At 37.7% G+C, this 17,502-nt stretch overlaps 1 protein-coding gene and 1 pseudogene across 1 annotated transcript; both read left to right on the top strand.

Annotated features, from left to right (window-relative positions):
- The first annotated feature begins 865 nt into the window (after nt 1-865).
- Nucleotides 866-1,819, top strand: LOC102407561 (annotated as a pseudogene).
- A 7,023-nt stretch (nt 1,820-8,842) lies between these two features.
- LOC112579482 (olfactory receptor 51F2-like) lies at nt 8,843-9,787 on the top strand. Its single transcript, XM_025265926.3, has one exon. It carries the CDS (start codon nt 8,843-8,845, stop codon nt 9,785-9,787), a length of 945 nt encoding a protein of 314 aa, XP_025121711.3.
- The last annotated feature ends 7,715 nt before the right edge of the window (nt 9,788-17,502 follow it).

Here is a 17,502-nt window from a genome sequence, read left to right as displayed (position 1 = left end):
CCAGGCTCTGTAAGGGTATTGTTCTGAGACTGTAGGCAAGTAAAGGGTGGCGATAATTGCAACAAGACTAGGCTGAAGAGGGAGTATCTAATACCAGGTATCTGCACACCTTACTCTTAACCCTGAAATTTAATACAGTTGTCTCTGAAAGAAGTAATTGCTAAAGGCAATATTACAGAGTTATCTTTACCAGTTATGTTTCAACACAACTACAATGATAACAGACATAAAAGGAAAAAAATCAAGATCAGAAATATAACTCTAAATTAGAAATGACCCAATCAAGTCAGGGGTAAGATCCATTGACCAAGAAATAATAAATTAGGACATTTCAACATGTATAAAATTATTTCCTTAAAAAATTGCTTCCTAGAAAGACTATATATTTTTAAATGTATAATAAAGTTCCACAATAATTCACTAGAATTAATACAAATATTCTAGCATATGATGTATTTTTATTAAGTAATACATCTTTCTTTTATAACCTATTATTACTTTGAGGTCTCCATTAACTTCTTGGTATTTTCAGATTATCTTGATCCAATTCTCCTTTATGTGGGGAGTACAAAGAAAGGGGGGAAAAACACTTAGGGTCAAAGTGGAAGATGACAAAAAGTACTCTTGAGATATTATTAAAAATGCCCTCTTCTCTATTACAAATCAGGAGACAAGAGAAGTTCAGCACAGCAAAGAAAGCCTAAAGACTAGGGAGCACAAAAGTAGAGATAAGGTCCTAAGGAAAATCTCCAATTTGATTTATCTAACTGTAGTTAATAAAAATCATAATGAATTTACTGTATGGTGTTTTCTTTTATCATTATAAGACTTTTTATTTCAACACTACTATTCATCCATAGTATAAATGTCACCTTTTCCTAACATTGCTTCCTCTCCTCTGATCTTTTTACTGACGGGAGTTCCAGGACTAGAAGCTGCCCATGCCTGGTTTTCCATCCCTTTCTGCTGTCTCTACATAACTGCCTTATCTGGGAATGGTGTAATTCTATTTGTCATCATCCCTGAATCAAGTCTCCCACCGACCTGGGACTGTGTATTTCAACACTAGTCACCGTGCTGGGCATATTCTGATTCAACGCAAGACAAATCAGTTTCAATGCCTGTGTTGCCCAGACATTCTTCTTTCAATTTTTACTGTCATGGAGCCTTCAGTGCTCCTGGCAATGGCCTTTGATCACTTCATTGCTATTTGTAACCCTCTGAGATATGCTGCCATTCTGATTGATTCCAGAATTATCAAATTATCAAAGCATGGTTTGCCATCCTAGTCAGAGACACAGTGATCCTAATGCCTATGGCCCTACTTCTTAAATATCTATCCTTCTGAAAAATCCATGTGCTCCATCATTCTTATTGCTTCCATCCTGATATAATCCAGCTCTCATGTTCTGACAATAAGATCAACAGTGTTTAAGGACTTACTGTCCTCATAGTTACTGCAGGAGTGGACTCCATCTTTGGTTTTCTCTCCTATGTCTTGATTATTAAGGCCAAGCTGAGCATTACTTCCCCAGAGGAGAAGCATAAGGCCTTTAAGACATGTATCTACCTCATAGGGGCTGTTGCCATCTTCTACATCCGTCTCATTAGCTTGTGCTTTGTCCATAGATTTGGGGAAAAGGTACCTCCTTATGCACACACTCTTATGGCCAATGTAGATTTGCTTATTCCACCAGTGATGAATCCCATTATCTACAGTGTGAAAACCAAACAGATCATTAGGACCATTAAAAAAGTCCATTTTCCCAAGAGATTTGAGTTTGACTCTAACAACTCTGCAATAAAAGCTACTCCTTAGCTATGACTTCTAAAACCTAGTTTACTTAATATCATCTCCTCTATCTGTAACTCGAAAGCAAAAAAAGCGGAAGGTTGGGTGGGGGCGGGGGATGTAGTTTGTTGGAAATTTACATTTTTTAGTGTTTAAATTTTATTTATTTATTTATTTTAATTGAAGTATAGTTTACAATATTATAAAAGTTATAGGTGTGTGATACAGTGATTTACAATTTTTAAAGCTTATACTCCATTTATCGTTCTTATAAAATATTGACTATATTCCCCATGTTGCACAGTATATTCTTGTAGCTTATTTCATATATAATAGCTTGTACCTTTTAGTCCCCTAACCTTATATTGCCCCTCATCCCTTCCCTTTGCCCACTGGTGAACACTAGTTTGTTCTCTATATGTGTAAGTCTGTTTCTTTTTTTATCATATTCACTAACTTGTATTTTTAGATTCTACATTTAAGTGATATCATACAGTATTTGTCTTTTTCTCTCTGACTTATTTCATTTAGCATAACCCTCCAAGTCCATCCACATTATTGCATATGATCTGATATTTTTGTTTAAAACATCCCAAGAAATCTATTCTAAAACTTATTAAAACTAATAAATCACATCAATAAAGTTCAATAAAACAAGATCAATATGTTAAAAATCCATTGTATTTCTATACACTAACAAAGAACAATTCAAATTTGAAATTAAGGAGTAATTTCATTTGCAATAGAATCAAAAAGAATAAAAATACTTGGAAATAATTTTAGCCAAGAAGGTGCAAAACTTATATACTGAAACATTGTAGACAAAGGCACTGCTCAAAGAAATTAAAGAAGTGGGAAATTAAAAGATACACAATGGTTATGAATTTAGAGACTTAATATGGCTATATTTCCGAAATTGATTCTTAAGTTGTAATGAAATCCTTACTAAAATTCAAGTTTGCTTCTTTACATAAATTGACAAACTGGTCTCAAAATACATATGAAATTTTAAGGCACCCAGAATAACAAAAACCATAAAAAGGCAGCAAATTTGGAAGAGTCACACTAAACAATTTCACAATGTGGTATATGGTTACAGTAATCAAGGTGGTCTAATACTGGCATAGGATAGACATATAATTTAATGAAATAGAATTGAGAATATAGAAACAAAAGCTCACATTTCTTTTCAATTGCTTTTTGACTCATATATGCATAAAATTCAATGAGAAGGAACAGTGTTAACAAATGTTTCTGCCACTCAAATGTCCCTCAACTGAAAAATGCTTATATATAACACAATAGATTTATACAATGGAACATTATTTGACCACTAGGAAGAGTGAAGCACTTACACTTACCACAAGATAGATGAATCTTGAAAATATTATGCTAATTGAAAAAAGCCAGTACCAAAAGACTACCCAGTATGTGATTCAATTTATATGAAGGGTCTAAAGTAGGCAAATCTACAGAGACACAAAGCATTGGGTTTGACAAAAGGTTCCTTTGTTTTTTCCATAAGATGGTTCCAGTGGTGCTTAGTTGTCTTTGACCTCATCCACAATTCTGTTAGATTGTCCTGTGACAGCTATCATACCAGCATGCACTAAAAAACACTTCTCAAAATTGGGAACTTCTGTGAACACATTTTATTATTGAAGCTGGAAGAAAAAAGACAACATTTTTGGCACAGTATGTTTTATTATTTCAGAAAATGTAAGAATACAACCAAAAAGCAAAAAAAATAAAAAATTTGTGCAGCATATGAAGAAGGTACTGTGACTGATCAAACACATCAAAAGTGGTTTTCATGGACTCAGTTCCATCCCCTGCATTACCAGCACAAAATCTTGGTATGTGATAGATACTTAAAGTGCTTTATGAAATAATTAATGACATTTTAAAAAGAAATGTAAAGTTTTCTTAGATATGTACAAAATCCATGCACTTGATATTGAAGGCTGATAGATTTCGCAGCTGGGTGCGGGGTTGTGTGGGGATCACGAATGAGCCTGGGCATAGAACAGGTGGTTTGTTTCCGATGTTCTACCACAAATTTACTTTTAAAAAACTTTTACAAGGATACAAAAAGTCAAGGAACTATCACACCAGTCCTTGCATAGAAATGAAAAAAACGAGTGTAACAAATCTTTGTACAGACATAGGTTTTCAACTCTTCTGGGTATATACTAAGGTGTACAACTGCTGGATTACATGGTGTGAGTATGTTTGTTTAGTTTTGTAAGAAACCACCAAGGTGTCTTCTTTTTTTTTTTTTTTAATTTTATTTTATTTTTAAACTTTACATAACTGTATTAGTTTTGCCAAATATCAAAATGAATCCGCCACAGGTATACATGTGTTCCCCATCCTGAACCCTCCTCCCTCCTCCCTCCCCATTCCATCCCTCTGGGTCGTCCCAGTTCACCAGCCCCAAGCATCCAGTATCGTGCATCGAACCTGGACTGGCAACTCATTTCATACATGATATTTTACATGTTTCAATGCCATTCTCCAAAATCTTCCCACCCTCTCCCTCTCCCACAGAGTCCATAAGACTGTTCTATACATTAGAAGACACCTTGGTGTGTACGAGAAACCACCAAGGTGTCTTCTAAAGGGGCTGTACCATCCTGCATTCCCATCAGAGTGAGAGTTCCTGTGGCTTCAATTCCTCACAAGGATTTGAGGGTTAAGAAGTTTGGCATTTCTAACAGATGTGTAGTGGTATCTTATTACTGTCTTCTTTTCATTTCCCTGATGACTTATGATGTGGATCGTGTTTTCAAAAGCTTGTTAGCTGAGTTACTGTCTTGTAAATTGTACAGGGGTAATATTGGTTTTGAATGAGAACTACAATCATAATCCATTCAGGATTCTCTTTGGAGGAAGGAAAAAAAGTTAGACTGAAATGAATTGCCCTCCACAGTCAGTTGTTTGGGGCAAAAGTGTTAGGACACAGCTGGATGGAGTTCTCTCTTAGGAAATGATGGTTTTTCTGCTAGGTAAATGGCTTTCCCAGGAAGCTCCTGGACTCCTTATAAACTCTTTCTCAGATCTGAGAGTTCTCTCATTCCTGAAAAATGCCTGTGAGTTCTAACAAAAGAGAACTTTGGAGATGGTTTAAGGAGGCAGGACTGCTCAGCAACTGTTTCCTAAGCCTTGGGACAGAGACCTTTCTGCAAGTAGGTTTCTGAGTTTGAGATTTTCTCTCTCTCTAAGAGATTGCTGCTGCCTGGGATGGCTTTCAAAGGGTCAAATGATCTCCCTTTCCACATTCAAGAAGTCTTCTTTGCATGAGGTCAATGTTTCAGTGCACTGAAGTCTTTTCTAAATATATGAGGAACTATGTAATTTTCAGATAGTTTATAAAGCCAAAGTTCAAAAGAAATCGGTGCATTTGGTAGTACATATTCAAGAGATTAGCATATTATATTCATATATATCAATTTAAAAACAGTTGCTGTGTTGTTCAACATAGTTATTAAAATAGTGACTGCAGTCATGAACATGTGTTCATTATTCCACATGTTTCATTAAGTTCTTTTTAAAATAAGAAGTGAAGAGAACAGAGTGAAATCAGAGAGAACACAGTTCAACTCCTGGATTTTCCGTGTGGATAAATGTGAGAAAGTAACATGATTTTGCTGAGCCTTGGTTTTGTAATCTTAGCCTCATTGTTTTCATCTGTAAAAAGGAGCTGATGATATACTATGCACTTGTGATTGTGCTGGATGTGAAGCTTTGTGATGGGGCAATCTACTTACAGGGTCTTGGTGGTCTGGTTACGAGGATGTTTAGGTTACAAGGATTCTTTAAGAATTTAAGCATTCTTAAAGAATTCACCATGGGGAAGAAAGAGACATAAATGTATTTTTCCAAGATGAGTGATTTATCATTTGCTCATTAGTTTTATTGCAAGAACAACTAAGGGTAGTTTAAGAACCACAGAATTAAGAAAGGGAAAGCCATTCCTGCCCACATTTTTTGCTAACAGAGTTCCCTGAGTTAGAATAGCCTTACTATGTTTCCCTTTCATTATACCAGTGGGAAAAAAGACATCATAGTAAGCTTAGAGAAGAGTGGAAAGAATGATTCAAAGAAAGAGGTAAAATGATATAACTTGTTTGGCCCATAGGAGATAATGAAAAATTATCACTATTGTTAAGAAGACTAGCTTTAACACTTGGACAAACCATGAGGTCACTTAATTTATTTACTATAATTAAAGGAGCTATAGCTTGAGAGCCTGCTTCTGCTATGGAACCAAACTTAGGTCCCCTTGTCTTTGTGCAGTACAGCCCACTCACTGGGTGTGGTGAAGAAAGTGCAGCATTTAGTTCAGGGCGTTAAGCAAGGGGTTCTGGACAGCTTGTGTTCAAACAAGCAAACTTCCGTATCTGATGGATTTCAGGAAAGCACCTTTAAGGCAAGGTGAGGAAGGGGTGTCCCGGGTTCTGTGATCAGCTGGTGTACACTACTCTAGTTGGTTGGTAGTGAGGAAAGAGTTTGGTGTCAGAATTGTTAACATCAATCCTCCAGCTCCAATATATCTGGGGTCAATGTGTTCATCATAATTAAGTAGTTAAGTTCTTCCATATAGTTGGGGTTTTAGCATCTGTAAAAAGAAAAGAAAAACAATTCTGGAAATGTGCATTAGGTACTGTTATCTCTCAGGGTTACTTGAGATGCCACCTCTCTGGCTTGATGTCCTAACAATATCCACTGAGTAAAACAAAACTCTCACCTTTCCATTGTGAATATTTTTTAAGTTGACATTGACAATGTAGAGATTAAGTACATGTTCTAAAGTCAAATGTGAAAAAGTGTGCCTTCTCTTTCAAATGAGGTCCATGGATTTTACTTTTTTATGCATTGCCTATTAATTCAAAATTTCCACCCATTTTTAAAAAGTAAGTCCTCAAGGGGATGCCTATATTGAACATATTTCTCTTTTTTTTCTCAAATGCTCTCTTTAGTACAAGTCCTGTAACTAGTTATTCCCACTCAGTTTGAAGCTATGCCATGTTCTTTAAGGAGCTGGCATGGAACTCATCAAACTAACTTAAACTGAGATTTTTTTTTCCACATGTAACATACAAACTATCTTTATGCATTAGGCCTAATTTGAATTCTGTTCATTGCACTTTGGCATTTTGTCAATCATTTACATATTTCTTGAAAGGGTGCATACATGAATGAGAGAAAGAATATGTACATACTTTAAAATCCAGGCATTCTTTCTACAGATAAAAATAGGGTGTCAGAAAACTTAGGGAAAAACCAATATAAAGGAACTTATTTGATCCTAGAGATTTCTTGATCTGGGTTGAGTATATGCTCATAACCTCAAACAGAGAAGGTGGTTCAGAGTCATCAAAACCATCCAAACGGAAATGCATCCAAATTTAATAAGACTTTCTGATGGACCATACATCCACCTCAAAACCCCTCAATTCATTTTCAATGTCCTTTTGTTCTAAAGGAATATTCTTACTAGATGATTCTGCTCCAATTATTATCTGTTAGTTTGCAATGACTTCCTTTGTTCTCGTTAAAGTTAACTTAAGCCCTATTTCTTCAAGGAGAATTTCTCTTAAACAATATCAGATTCATAACTACTACTTGAACAAATGCTTTCCCAACTACACACATTATAGTCCATATGTACTGATTGAATTATGTCTTTCTTAATATTTAATTTTTATCAATGTTGTTGTTCAGTTTCTCAGTCATGTCTCTTTGCAGCCCCATGGACTGCAGCATGCCAGGCTTCTCTGTCCTTCACCATTGCCCAGAGTTTGCTCAAACTCATGTGCATTGAGTTGGTGATGCTGTCTAACCATCTCGTCCTCTGCTATCTCCTTCTCCTCCTGCCCTCAATCTTTCCCAGTATAAGAGTCTTTTCCAATGAATCTGCTCTTTGCATCAGGTAACCAAAATATTTGAGCTTCAACTTCAGCATCAGTCCTTCCAATGAATATTCAGGATTGATTTCCTTTAGGATTGACTGATTTGATCTTGCTGTCCAAGCCCTTATATATTTAAACAAGTAGTTTTTTTGTAAAATATTTTAAAATATCTTAACTATACTGCTTTTCTTGGGTATGCAAACTCTTAATGGTCCTCTTAAGGAATATTTCCTTGAAAAGTGAGAAGTGAAGAAACAGGATGGATTGGCTTTGTGTTGTCCTATATATGTGTACAAATGCCCTATCTGCCCATGAACATAGATTCATAGACATGGGAAATATATTACCATTATCTAATCTAACTTATCTAGTCTAACATCCTCTTTTATATGTGTGTACTTGATGCGAAGAGCTGACTCATTGGAGAAGACCCTGATGCTGAGAAAGATTGAGGGCAGGAGGAGAAGGGGACTACAGAGGATGAGGTGATTGGATAGCATCACCGACTCAATGGACATGGGTTTGGGTGGACTCTGGGAGTTGGTGATGGACAGGGAGGCCTGGTGTGCTGCGGTTCATGGAGTCGCAAAGAGTCGGACATGACTGAGCGACTGAACTGAACTGAACTGAATGAATATATTTAGGGCTTCCCAGATGGCGCTATTGGTAAAGATACTGCCTGTCAATGCAGGAGATGCAGGTTCAATCCCTGGGTCCAATCCCGTGCTGAAGGAAATGGCAACCCATTTCAGTATTCTTTCCTGGAGAATCCCATGAACAGAGGAGCCTGGTAGGCTACAGTCTATAGGGTCACAAGAGTCAGGTACAGCTGAAGCAACAACACGCACACAAGCATGGATATATTTAATATACTGAAGCCTAGAGGTAACAAATGAGAATCTTGCTAAAACCCGTGTGCTCTGGATTTAGTCCTCTGTCTCTTCCACTAAGTCATCAATACAACTCTGAATCTAATAAAAGAATAAATAGTAAGGCACTTGCATTTAAAAACAAGGCAAGGTTCATTAGTGATTCAAAATTGTAAGATTTGTAGAAGAAAATGAAAACATTTCTCTTCCCTGTTTTTGCAGGACATGCTCCTTTTCCTCAGGGAACTCTGCCTCCTTCACTCATCATGCCATCGTTCAATCAGAGCATTTTCCACCCTACAGTCTTCTTTCTTACTGGCATCCCTGGTTTTGAAACCTACCATGCCTGGATTTTCATCCCATTCTGTTGTCTCTATGTCATTGCTATCTCAGGGAATGGCATGATCTTGTTCATCATCATCACTGAGTCAAGCCTTCATGAGCCCATGTACTATTTCCTCTCCATGCTATCCTTCTCGGACTTAGGACTATGCCTTTCCACATTGGTCACTATGGTGGGTATTTTCTGGTTCAACACTCGAGAAATCAGCTTTGATGCCTGCATTGGCCAAATGTTCTTCATCCATGGTTTTACCTTAATGGAGTCCTCGGTACTCCTTGCAATGGCCTTTGATCGCTACATTGCCATCTGTAACCCACTGAGATATGCCACAATCTTAACCAATTCAAGGATCATCAAAGTGGGCTTTGCCATTGTTGTTAGGGTGACAACAGTTGTAGTGCCTTTACTCCTGCTCCTTAAGCGTCTGTCCTTCTGTGGAAGTCATGTTCTGCATCATTCATATTGCTTCCACCCTGATGTGATGAAGCTTTCATGCACAGACACCAGGATCAACAGTGCATTTGGTCTGGCCATTGTCATCTCTACTGCTGCCTTGGACTCTGTCTTGATCCTCCTCTCCTATGTCCTGATCATCCGCTCAGTGCTCAACATTGCCTCCTCAGAGGAGCAGAAAAAGGCCTTTGGAACTTGTATATCCCACACAAGTGCCGTTGCCATCTTCTACATCCCCACGATCAGCTTGTCACTGGTGCATAGATTTGGGAAGCACGCCCCTCCCCTTGTGCATACTCTCATTGCCAACATTTATCTGCTCATCCTTCCTGTAATGAATCCCATAATCTACAGTGTGAAGACAAAGCAAATTCGCAAGGCCATGGTCAAAATATTTCTTTCCAAGCTAATTTAGGACATTTTTCGCTGTGTTCTTTCTTTACATTGTCCTGATTACTTTGATCATTCACTAATGTGAGTTACTACTATACATTGAAGTATAGTTACACATGCTTCCATTCTTCTGATGAGCCAGTAAAATACAATTTGAAGAGTTCTAGACTGAATTCTTTAAGAACAGGGAGTATGTCTTATGTTATGTAAGCCTATCACAAATACTGTACCTGACACAGAATAGGATGATAGTTAAAGTATGCCTGCAAAAGTTAAAGTATGTCTACAAATTAACTCATAAATTGCAGTCCAAACAGTCTCACCACCTCTAGTGCATGCAGTTATCAAGGCATGTATGATATAATTTTGATCAGTAGCAAAGTCTAGGTTTCAGTGATTCTTAGTTATTGGAAATTCTTACTATTCCCCTAAATAGATTATTCATGGCTGAGAATCATGAATAAGCACAATAAACTAGAAGAAATATGAACTAAAGTGTACTTTTTTTATTCTTAACAGAGTTCCTCAGAATTTTTGGTAAATTTTTTAACATTTTGAGTATCTAATGTCTAGTGATTCATCTTCTAAATATGTGTATAATGGGGGCAAGTGGCAAGAATGCAATGATGTGTTGTCATATTCAATACATCATTATATATTGCAAAGATAATTTAGAAAATACTTAAATGTTTTATTTGAGAATATTGGTAAAATAATATATGAACTATCATCCAACAAGTTAAATACTAATATAGATATGAATGATATATTAAGAGAAAAGGTAGATTGGTATACAGTGTACTTATCACTGTTGTGTGTATATTTCTTGTGAATATACACAAAAATGTACACATACATGTACATAACACATTTGATAGGGAAATATATGTTCAAAATGTCAATTAATTACATTTGATTTATATTTTTCCCTTTTTGTAACTTAAAAATGCTCATTAACTAGGTTTTTGTCATTGCTGTTTTTTAACATCAGACAACAAAATAATATCCATTTAACAGCTATCTAAAAATACAACTCGTCTGCTCTTCATCTTTCATAGGCTCTTCGTTCCTGTGTGTCCTCACAATCAGTCTTCATACTCCTGCTGGATACATTTAGAATATGGCATCCACTTTCCTTTAGTATCCTTCACTGTTCTCAGTGTGATCCAGCACCCCGTCATCAAAACCACTTGAAATTCTTTTAGAAGTGCAGATTCCTCAACTCCACCCCAGAACTACTTAATCAGACACCCATCAGCACAAGAATTTGCATTTTAACAAGCTACCTTATACAACATCACACATATTAGTGTAACACTCTTGTAAGACATGTTTACTTCTGGATAACACCATGAATAACCCTAACTCGGGTCCATCATCTTTGATCATTTTACTCTCTCTGTCTACATTATCCACATGCTGTTACGGATATTTGAAATTTTAAAAATATATTTATTTTATTTCTTGCTGGTATTGCTTTCTTTCCTTCATCCAGGTGCTATTAAGAAATCTTTTTGTATATAGGTCTTTAGTTTTTTTAGGTAGATATATTCCTAAGTATTTTATTCTTTTTGTTGGAATGGTGAATGGGATTGTTTCCTTTATTTCTCTTTATATTTTCTCATTATTAGTGTATAGGAATGCAAGGGATTTCTGTGTGTTGATTTTATATCCTGAAACTTTGCTATATTCATTGATTAGCTCGACTAATTTTCTGGTGGAGTCTTTAGGGTTTTCTATTTAGAGGATCATGTCATCTGCAAACAGTGAGAGTTTTACTTCTTCTTTTCCAATTTGGATTCCTTTTATTTCTTTTTCTGCTCTGATTGCTGTGGCCAAACTTCCAAAACTATGTTGAATAGTAGTGGAGAAAGTGGGCACCCTTGTCTTGTTCCTGACTTTAGGGGAAATGCTTTCAATTTTTCACCATTGAGGATAAATGTTTGCTGTGGGTTTGTCATATATAGCTTTTACTATGTTGAGATATGTTCCTTCTATTCCTGGTTTCTGGAGAGTTTTTATCCCTTTTCAAGTCCTGTGGCCACTGCTGAGTTTTCCAAATTTGCTGGCATATTGAGTGCAACACTTTCACAGCATCATCTTTCAGGATTAGAAATAGCTCCACTGGAATTCCATCACCTCCACTAGCTTTGTTAGTAGTGATGCTTTCTAAGGCCCACTTGACTTCACATTCCAGGTTGTCTGGCTCTAGGTCAGTGATCACACCATCATGATTATCTTGGTCATGAAGATCTTTTTTGTACAGTTCTTCTGTGTATTCTGGCCACCTGTTCTTAATATCTTCTGCTTCTGTTAGGTCCATACCATTTCTGTCCTTTATCAAGCCCATCTTTGCATGAAATATTCCCTTGGTATCTCTAATTTTCTTGAAGAGATCTCTAGTCTTTCCCATTCTGTTGTTTTCCTCTATTTCTTTGCATTGGTCGCTGAGGAAGGCTTTCTTATCTCTCCATGCTATTCTTTGGAACTCTGCATTCAGATGCTTATATCTTTCCTTTTCTCCTTTGCTTTTCACTTTTCTTCTTTTCACAGCTATTTGTAAGGCCTCCCTAGACAGCCATTTTGCTTTTTTGCATTTCTTTTCCATGGGGATGGTCCTGATCCCTGTCTCCTGTACTCTCTTGTTCTTTATATTCTTTTCCTCTTCCTTCCCTTTCATTACATTCTTTTCCCTTCTCCTAGGCCCTTTTTCCATCCATCCTTCCTTCCTCCCTTTCTTCTTCTTTTCTTCCTTCCTTCCTTCTTTCCAGGTATGCTAGTGGGTATATATTTGTATATCATTGTAGTAATATTTGAATTGAGAAGAATGAAATTTGGTTTGAATGTTCATTCTTGGGTCCATTTTCACTTTTTTCTTGAGGATGCAGATGTGGAAATTTCTGCACTTCTTGTTTTCCCAGAAATCCTGTCAAACTTTATCAAGCTGAATAACATAAATCTTGTTTGCAATTCCTCCGCATTTTCTCTACAGTCATATCATAAGTATCAGATTTTTTTTGTTTGTTTCTCATTAAATTGTTCCCATTATCATGCAAGCTCCATAAACCTAGTTCAGTAGCTGCTAGAAAGCCAATATTTATTATTTTTCATTAACTTGATAGAGCTTTATTTCAATGACAGGATGGGTGAAAATTGAATTTTGTGGCCCAAAGTATTTTTACAAGGAGAAAGAAAGCAATGAATCTAAGACAAAATATTTATCCATTTCAACCTCTTATAAATATTTCCAGAAACAGAGTGAAGCTCCATATAAAGTCAACTTGATAAAATTTTTGCTTTCTAAGTCTTAGTTTTCATGTCTATGAATTTAACTTTTTAAATTCATAGATAAAATTTAATTCATAGGTTTAAACTGCAAGATACACTACACAAGATCTGACTAAAATATTTATGCATAAATGAGACTGGGAATATATTTCTAGAGGGAATGGATGGATGAAGGAAATGAAGCTAAGAGATAAGAACAGGGAGAGTAGAGTTTCTGAGTCTAGTCACACTGGATCAGCCAATCACAGATGAAGGGCACTGAGCAACAAGAGTTCATCTTACATTCCCCCAAACCAATGGACTTGTATTATGCCCTGGGCTAATCTACTCTCAGAAGCAGGGAGGGCAGGAGGCTGGGTGGGGCTCACAAGGAAGACCAGGGCCCCTGCTGCTTACACCTGCTTTTGACACAACTTGCAGCTGCACAAACACACATCATGGTGTATCTGACTCTTGAGAAGAAGGCTACTGTCATTGACTTGTGGAGCAAGATGAGGGTGGCTGAAGTTGGTCCGGATACTGTAGGCAGGCAGGTATTCAGCTTACAAGGCAGGCTGAAAGAGAATGAATGTCAGCTGGGTGTGTGGGGACAGGGCCATTGCCTGAGATTCTGGCAGGCACTGACTCCCTCTGACCTTGTGCTGTTTTCACCCCCTAGGCTGCTGGTTGTCTACCCCTCCACTCAGAGGTTCTTTGACTATTTTGGGGCCTTGTCCTTTGCTGATTTATGGGCAATGTTTTACCTTCTTTGTTTCCAGGCATCATTTCCTCTTATTCATTCTTGTTTTTCTCTGATCTCTGCAGTATCTTCTTTATATTTAAACATTTTGACTGTTTAAGTGTTTGAGTATTAAGACTTTCTTCTTTTATGTCACTTAAAAATTTTGTCTCATGATTTTCCCTTATCTCTTCCTTTCTAAGCTAGGAAGACAAAATAATGTATTGCTTCTTGAAACAGTTAAAAAAAATAAAAAAGTATAGTAAGTTCAGAATTAAGACAGAAAGAGAGAAACATCTCTAAGTATAAATTCAGGCTGATATGGGTGGCTTCACATCAGTAGTAACGTCTACACTTCAGCCATCTTTCTGCTTATATTCTAGGGGCACAGCTTGAGATGAGACTGAAATACTAAGTTCAAATTGGGTGCCTTTGCTAACATTGTCCTTGTTTTTTATCTCTACCACACAGCTCCTGGGCAATATACTGGTGAGTACACTGGCTTGAAACTTTGGCAAGGAATTCACCCCAGAATTTCAGGCTGCCTGTCAAAAGGTGGCAGCTGGTGTGGTTAATGCTCTCACCTACAAATACCATTGAGATCCTGCCTTTTTTTTTTTTTTTAAATGAATATTTATTTCTAATTGATTGATGATTGGTTTACAATATTGGTTTGATTACTACCATACATTAATATGAATTAACCATAGGTGTATGTATTTCCCCTCCCAGCTGAATCTCCCTCCCACCTCTGGCCCATTCCCACACCTCTAGGTTATTACAGAGTTCCCATTTGAATTCCTTGAGTTGATGACCATTGTGATAGCTTATGTTGAATGGTGTCAGATTTTTGGCTTCCAGAGCAGACAGTTTCGATTCGGGGCCAGAGACAAAATCTGATCACTCAGAGCTTTTGCGTGGCAGTTTTATTACAGTGAAAAAGGGACAGAGAAAGCTTCTGACACAGACATCAGAAGGGGAACAGGAGAGTGCCCCAATAGCTAGTCTCATCAAGACCTAATATAATTTTTCAATTGGTTACTAACAATGGAAAGGTCTTATCAAACCCTCTCCCTAAATCCTAAAATAACAGGATTAGTCAGAAGGTTCTTAAGGAGGAGAACCATGTCCTCAAGCAACATCCATTGTTTTTCTATAATCATTAGTGGACTTCCCTGATGGCTCAGAAGGTAAAGCCTCTGTTTAAAATGCGAGAGACCTGGGTTTGATCCCTGAGTTGAGAAGATTCCTTGGAGAAGGAAATGGTCACCCACTCCAGTACTCTTGCCTTGAAAATCCGTGGATGGAGGACCTTGGTGCAGGCTACTGTCCATGGGGTTGCAAAGAGTCGGGCACAACTGAGCGACTTCACTTTCTTTCAATCATTAGTACAAAGTTTAAAGAAAAACATATTCTTGAGCAAGATGAATTGTTTTGTTGTTTAATCATTTAGTTCAGTTCAGTTCAGTCACTCAGTGGTGTCCGACTCTTTGCGACCCCATGAATCGCAGCACGCCAGTCCTCCCTGCCCATCACCAACTCCCGGAGTTCACTCAAATTCACGTCCATTGAGTCAGTGATGCCATCCAGCCATCTCATCCTCTGTCGTCCCCTTTTCCTCCTGCCCCCAATCCCTCCCAGAATCACAGTCTTTTCCAGTGAGTCAACTCTTTGCATGATACTGGAGTTTCAGTTTTAGCATCATTCCTTCCAAAGAACACCCAGGGCTGATCTCCTTTAGAATGGACTGGTTGGATCTCTTTGCAGTCCAAGGGACTCGCAAGAGTCTTCTCCAACACGACAGTTCAAAAGCATCAGTTCTTCAGTGCTCAGTTTCTCCACAGTTCAAATCTCACATCCATACATGACCACTGGAAAAAACCATAGCCTTGACTAGACGGACCTTTGTTGGCAAAGTGATGTCTCTGCTTTTGAATATGCTATCTAGGTTGGTCATAGCTTTCCTTCCAAGGAGTAAGCGTCTTTTAATTTCATGGCTGTAGTCACCAACTGCAGTGATTTTGGAACCCAGAAAAACAAAGTCTGACACTGTTTCCACTGTTTCCCCATCTATTTCCCATGAAGTGATGGGACTAGATGCTATGATCTTCGTTTTCTGAATGTTGAGCTTTAAGCCAACTTTTTCACTCTCCACTTTCACTTTCATCAAGAGGCTTTTGAGTTCCTCTTCACTTTCTGCCATAAGGATGGTGTCATCTGCATATCTGAGGTTATTGATATTTCTCCTGGCAATCTTGATTCCAGCTTGTGTTTCTTCCAGTCCAGCGTTTCTCATGATGTACTCTGAATATAAGTTAAATAAGCAGGGGGACAATATACAGCCTTGAGGAACTCCTTTTCCTATTTGGAACCAGTCTGTTGTTCCATGTCCAGTTCTAACTGTTGCTTCCTGACCTGCATACAATTTCTCAAGAGGCAGATCAGGTGGTCTGGTATTCCCATCTCTTCAGAATTTTCTACAGTTTATTGTGATCCTCACAGTCAAAGGCTTTGACATAGTCAATAAAGCAGAAATAGATGATTTTCTGGAACTCTCTTGCTTTTTCCATGATCCAGCGGATGTTGGCAATTTGATCTCTGGTTCCTCTGCCTTTTCTAAAACCAGCTTGAACATCAGGAAGTTCACGGTTCACATATAGCTGAAGCCTGGCTTGGAGAATTTTGAGCATTACTTTACTAGCGTGTGAGATGAGTGCAATTGTGCGGTAGTTTGAGCACTCTTTGACATTGTCTTTCTTTGGGATTGGAATGAAAGTGGAACTTTTCCAGGCCTGTGGCCACTGCTGAGTTTTCCAAATGTGCTGGCATATTGAGTGCAGCACTTTCACAGCATCATCTTTCAGGATTTGGAATAGCTCAACTGGAATTCCATCACTTCCACTAGCTTTGTTCGTAGTGATGCTTCCTAAGGCCCACTTGACTTCACATTCCAGGATGTCTGGCTCTAGGTCAGTGATCACACCATCGTGATTATCTGGGTCATGAAGATCTTTTTTGTACCGTTCTTCTGTGTATTCTTGTCATCTCTTCTTAATATCTTCTGCTTCTGTTAGGTCCATACCATTTCTGTCCTTTATCGAGCCCATCTTTGCATGAAATGTTCCTTTGGTTTCTCTGATTTTCTTGAAGAGATCCCTAGTCTTTCCCATTCTGTTGTTTTCCTCTATTTCTTTGCATTGATCTCTGAAGAAGGCTTCCTTATCTCTTCTTGCTATTCTTTGGAACTCGGCATTCAGATGCTTATATCTTTCCTTTTCTCCTTTGCTTTTCGCTTCTCTTCTTTTCACAGCTGTTTGTAAGGCCTCCCCAGACAGCCATTTTGCTTTTTTGCATTTCTTTTCCATGTGGATGGTCTTGATCCCTGTCTCCTGTACAATGTCACGAACCTCATTCCATAGCTCATCAGGCACTCTATCTATCAGATCTAGGCCCCTAAATCTATTTCTCACTTCCACTGTATAATCATAAGGGATTTGATTTAGGTCATACCTGAATGGTCTAGTGGTTTTCCCTACTTTCTTCAACCAGGTTATAGACAATGCATTAAAGTTGACTGTTTCACCACTATATTTTGAACTGTCTGAAGGCAAATGAGCTTTTAAATATTCATTTGTTTCTTCTCATGTTTTTATACATAGTAGTCAATGAGAATCCTTTACATCCCAACACTATGTTTAATAGTCACAGGATCACATCCCAGAATCAGAGAC

Source organism: Bubalus bubalis, chromosome 16, assembly GCF_019923935.1.
Source record: "Bubalus bubalis isolate 160015118507 breed Murrah chromosome 16, NDDB_SH_1, whole genome shotgun sequence".
Classification (NCBI taxonomy): domain Eukaryota; kingdom Metazoa; phylum Chordata; class Mammalia; order Artiodactyla; family Bovidae; genus Bubalus; species Bubalus bubalis.
The sequence above is the reverse complement of the archived record's forward strand: the minus strand, read 5'-3'. Positions and strand labels throughout refer to the sequence as shown.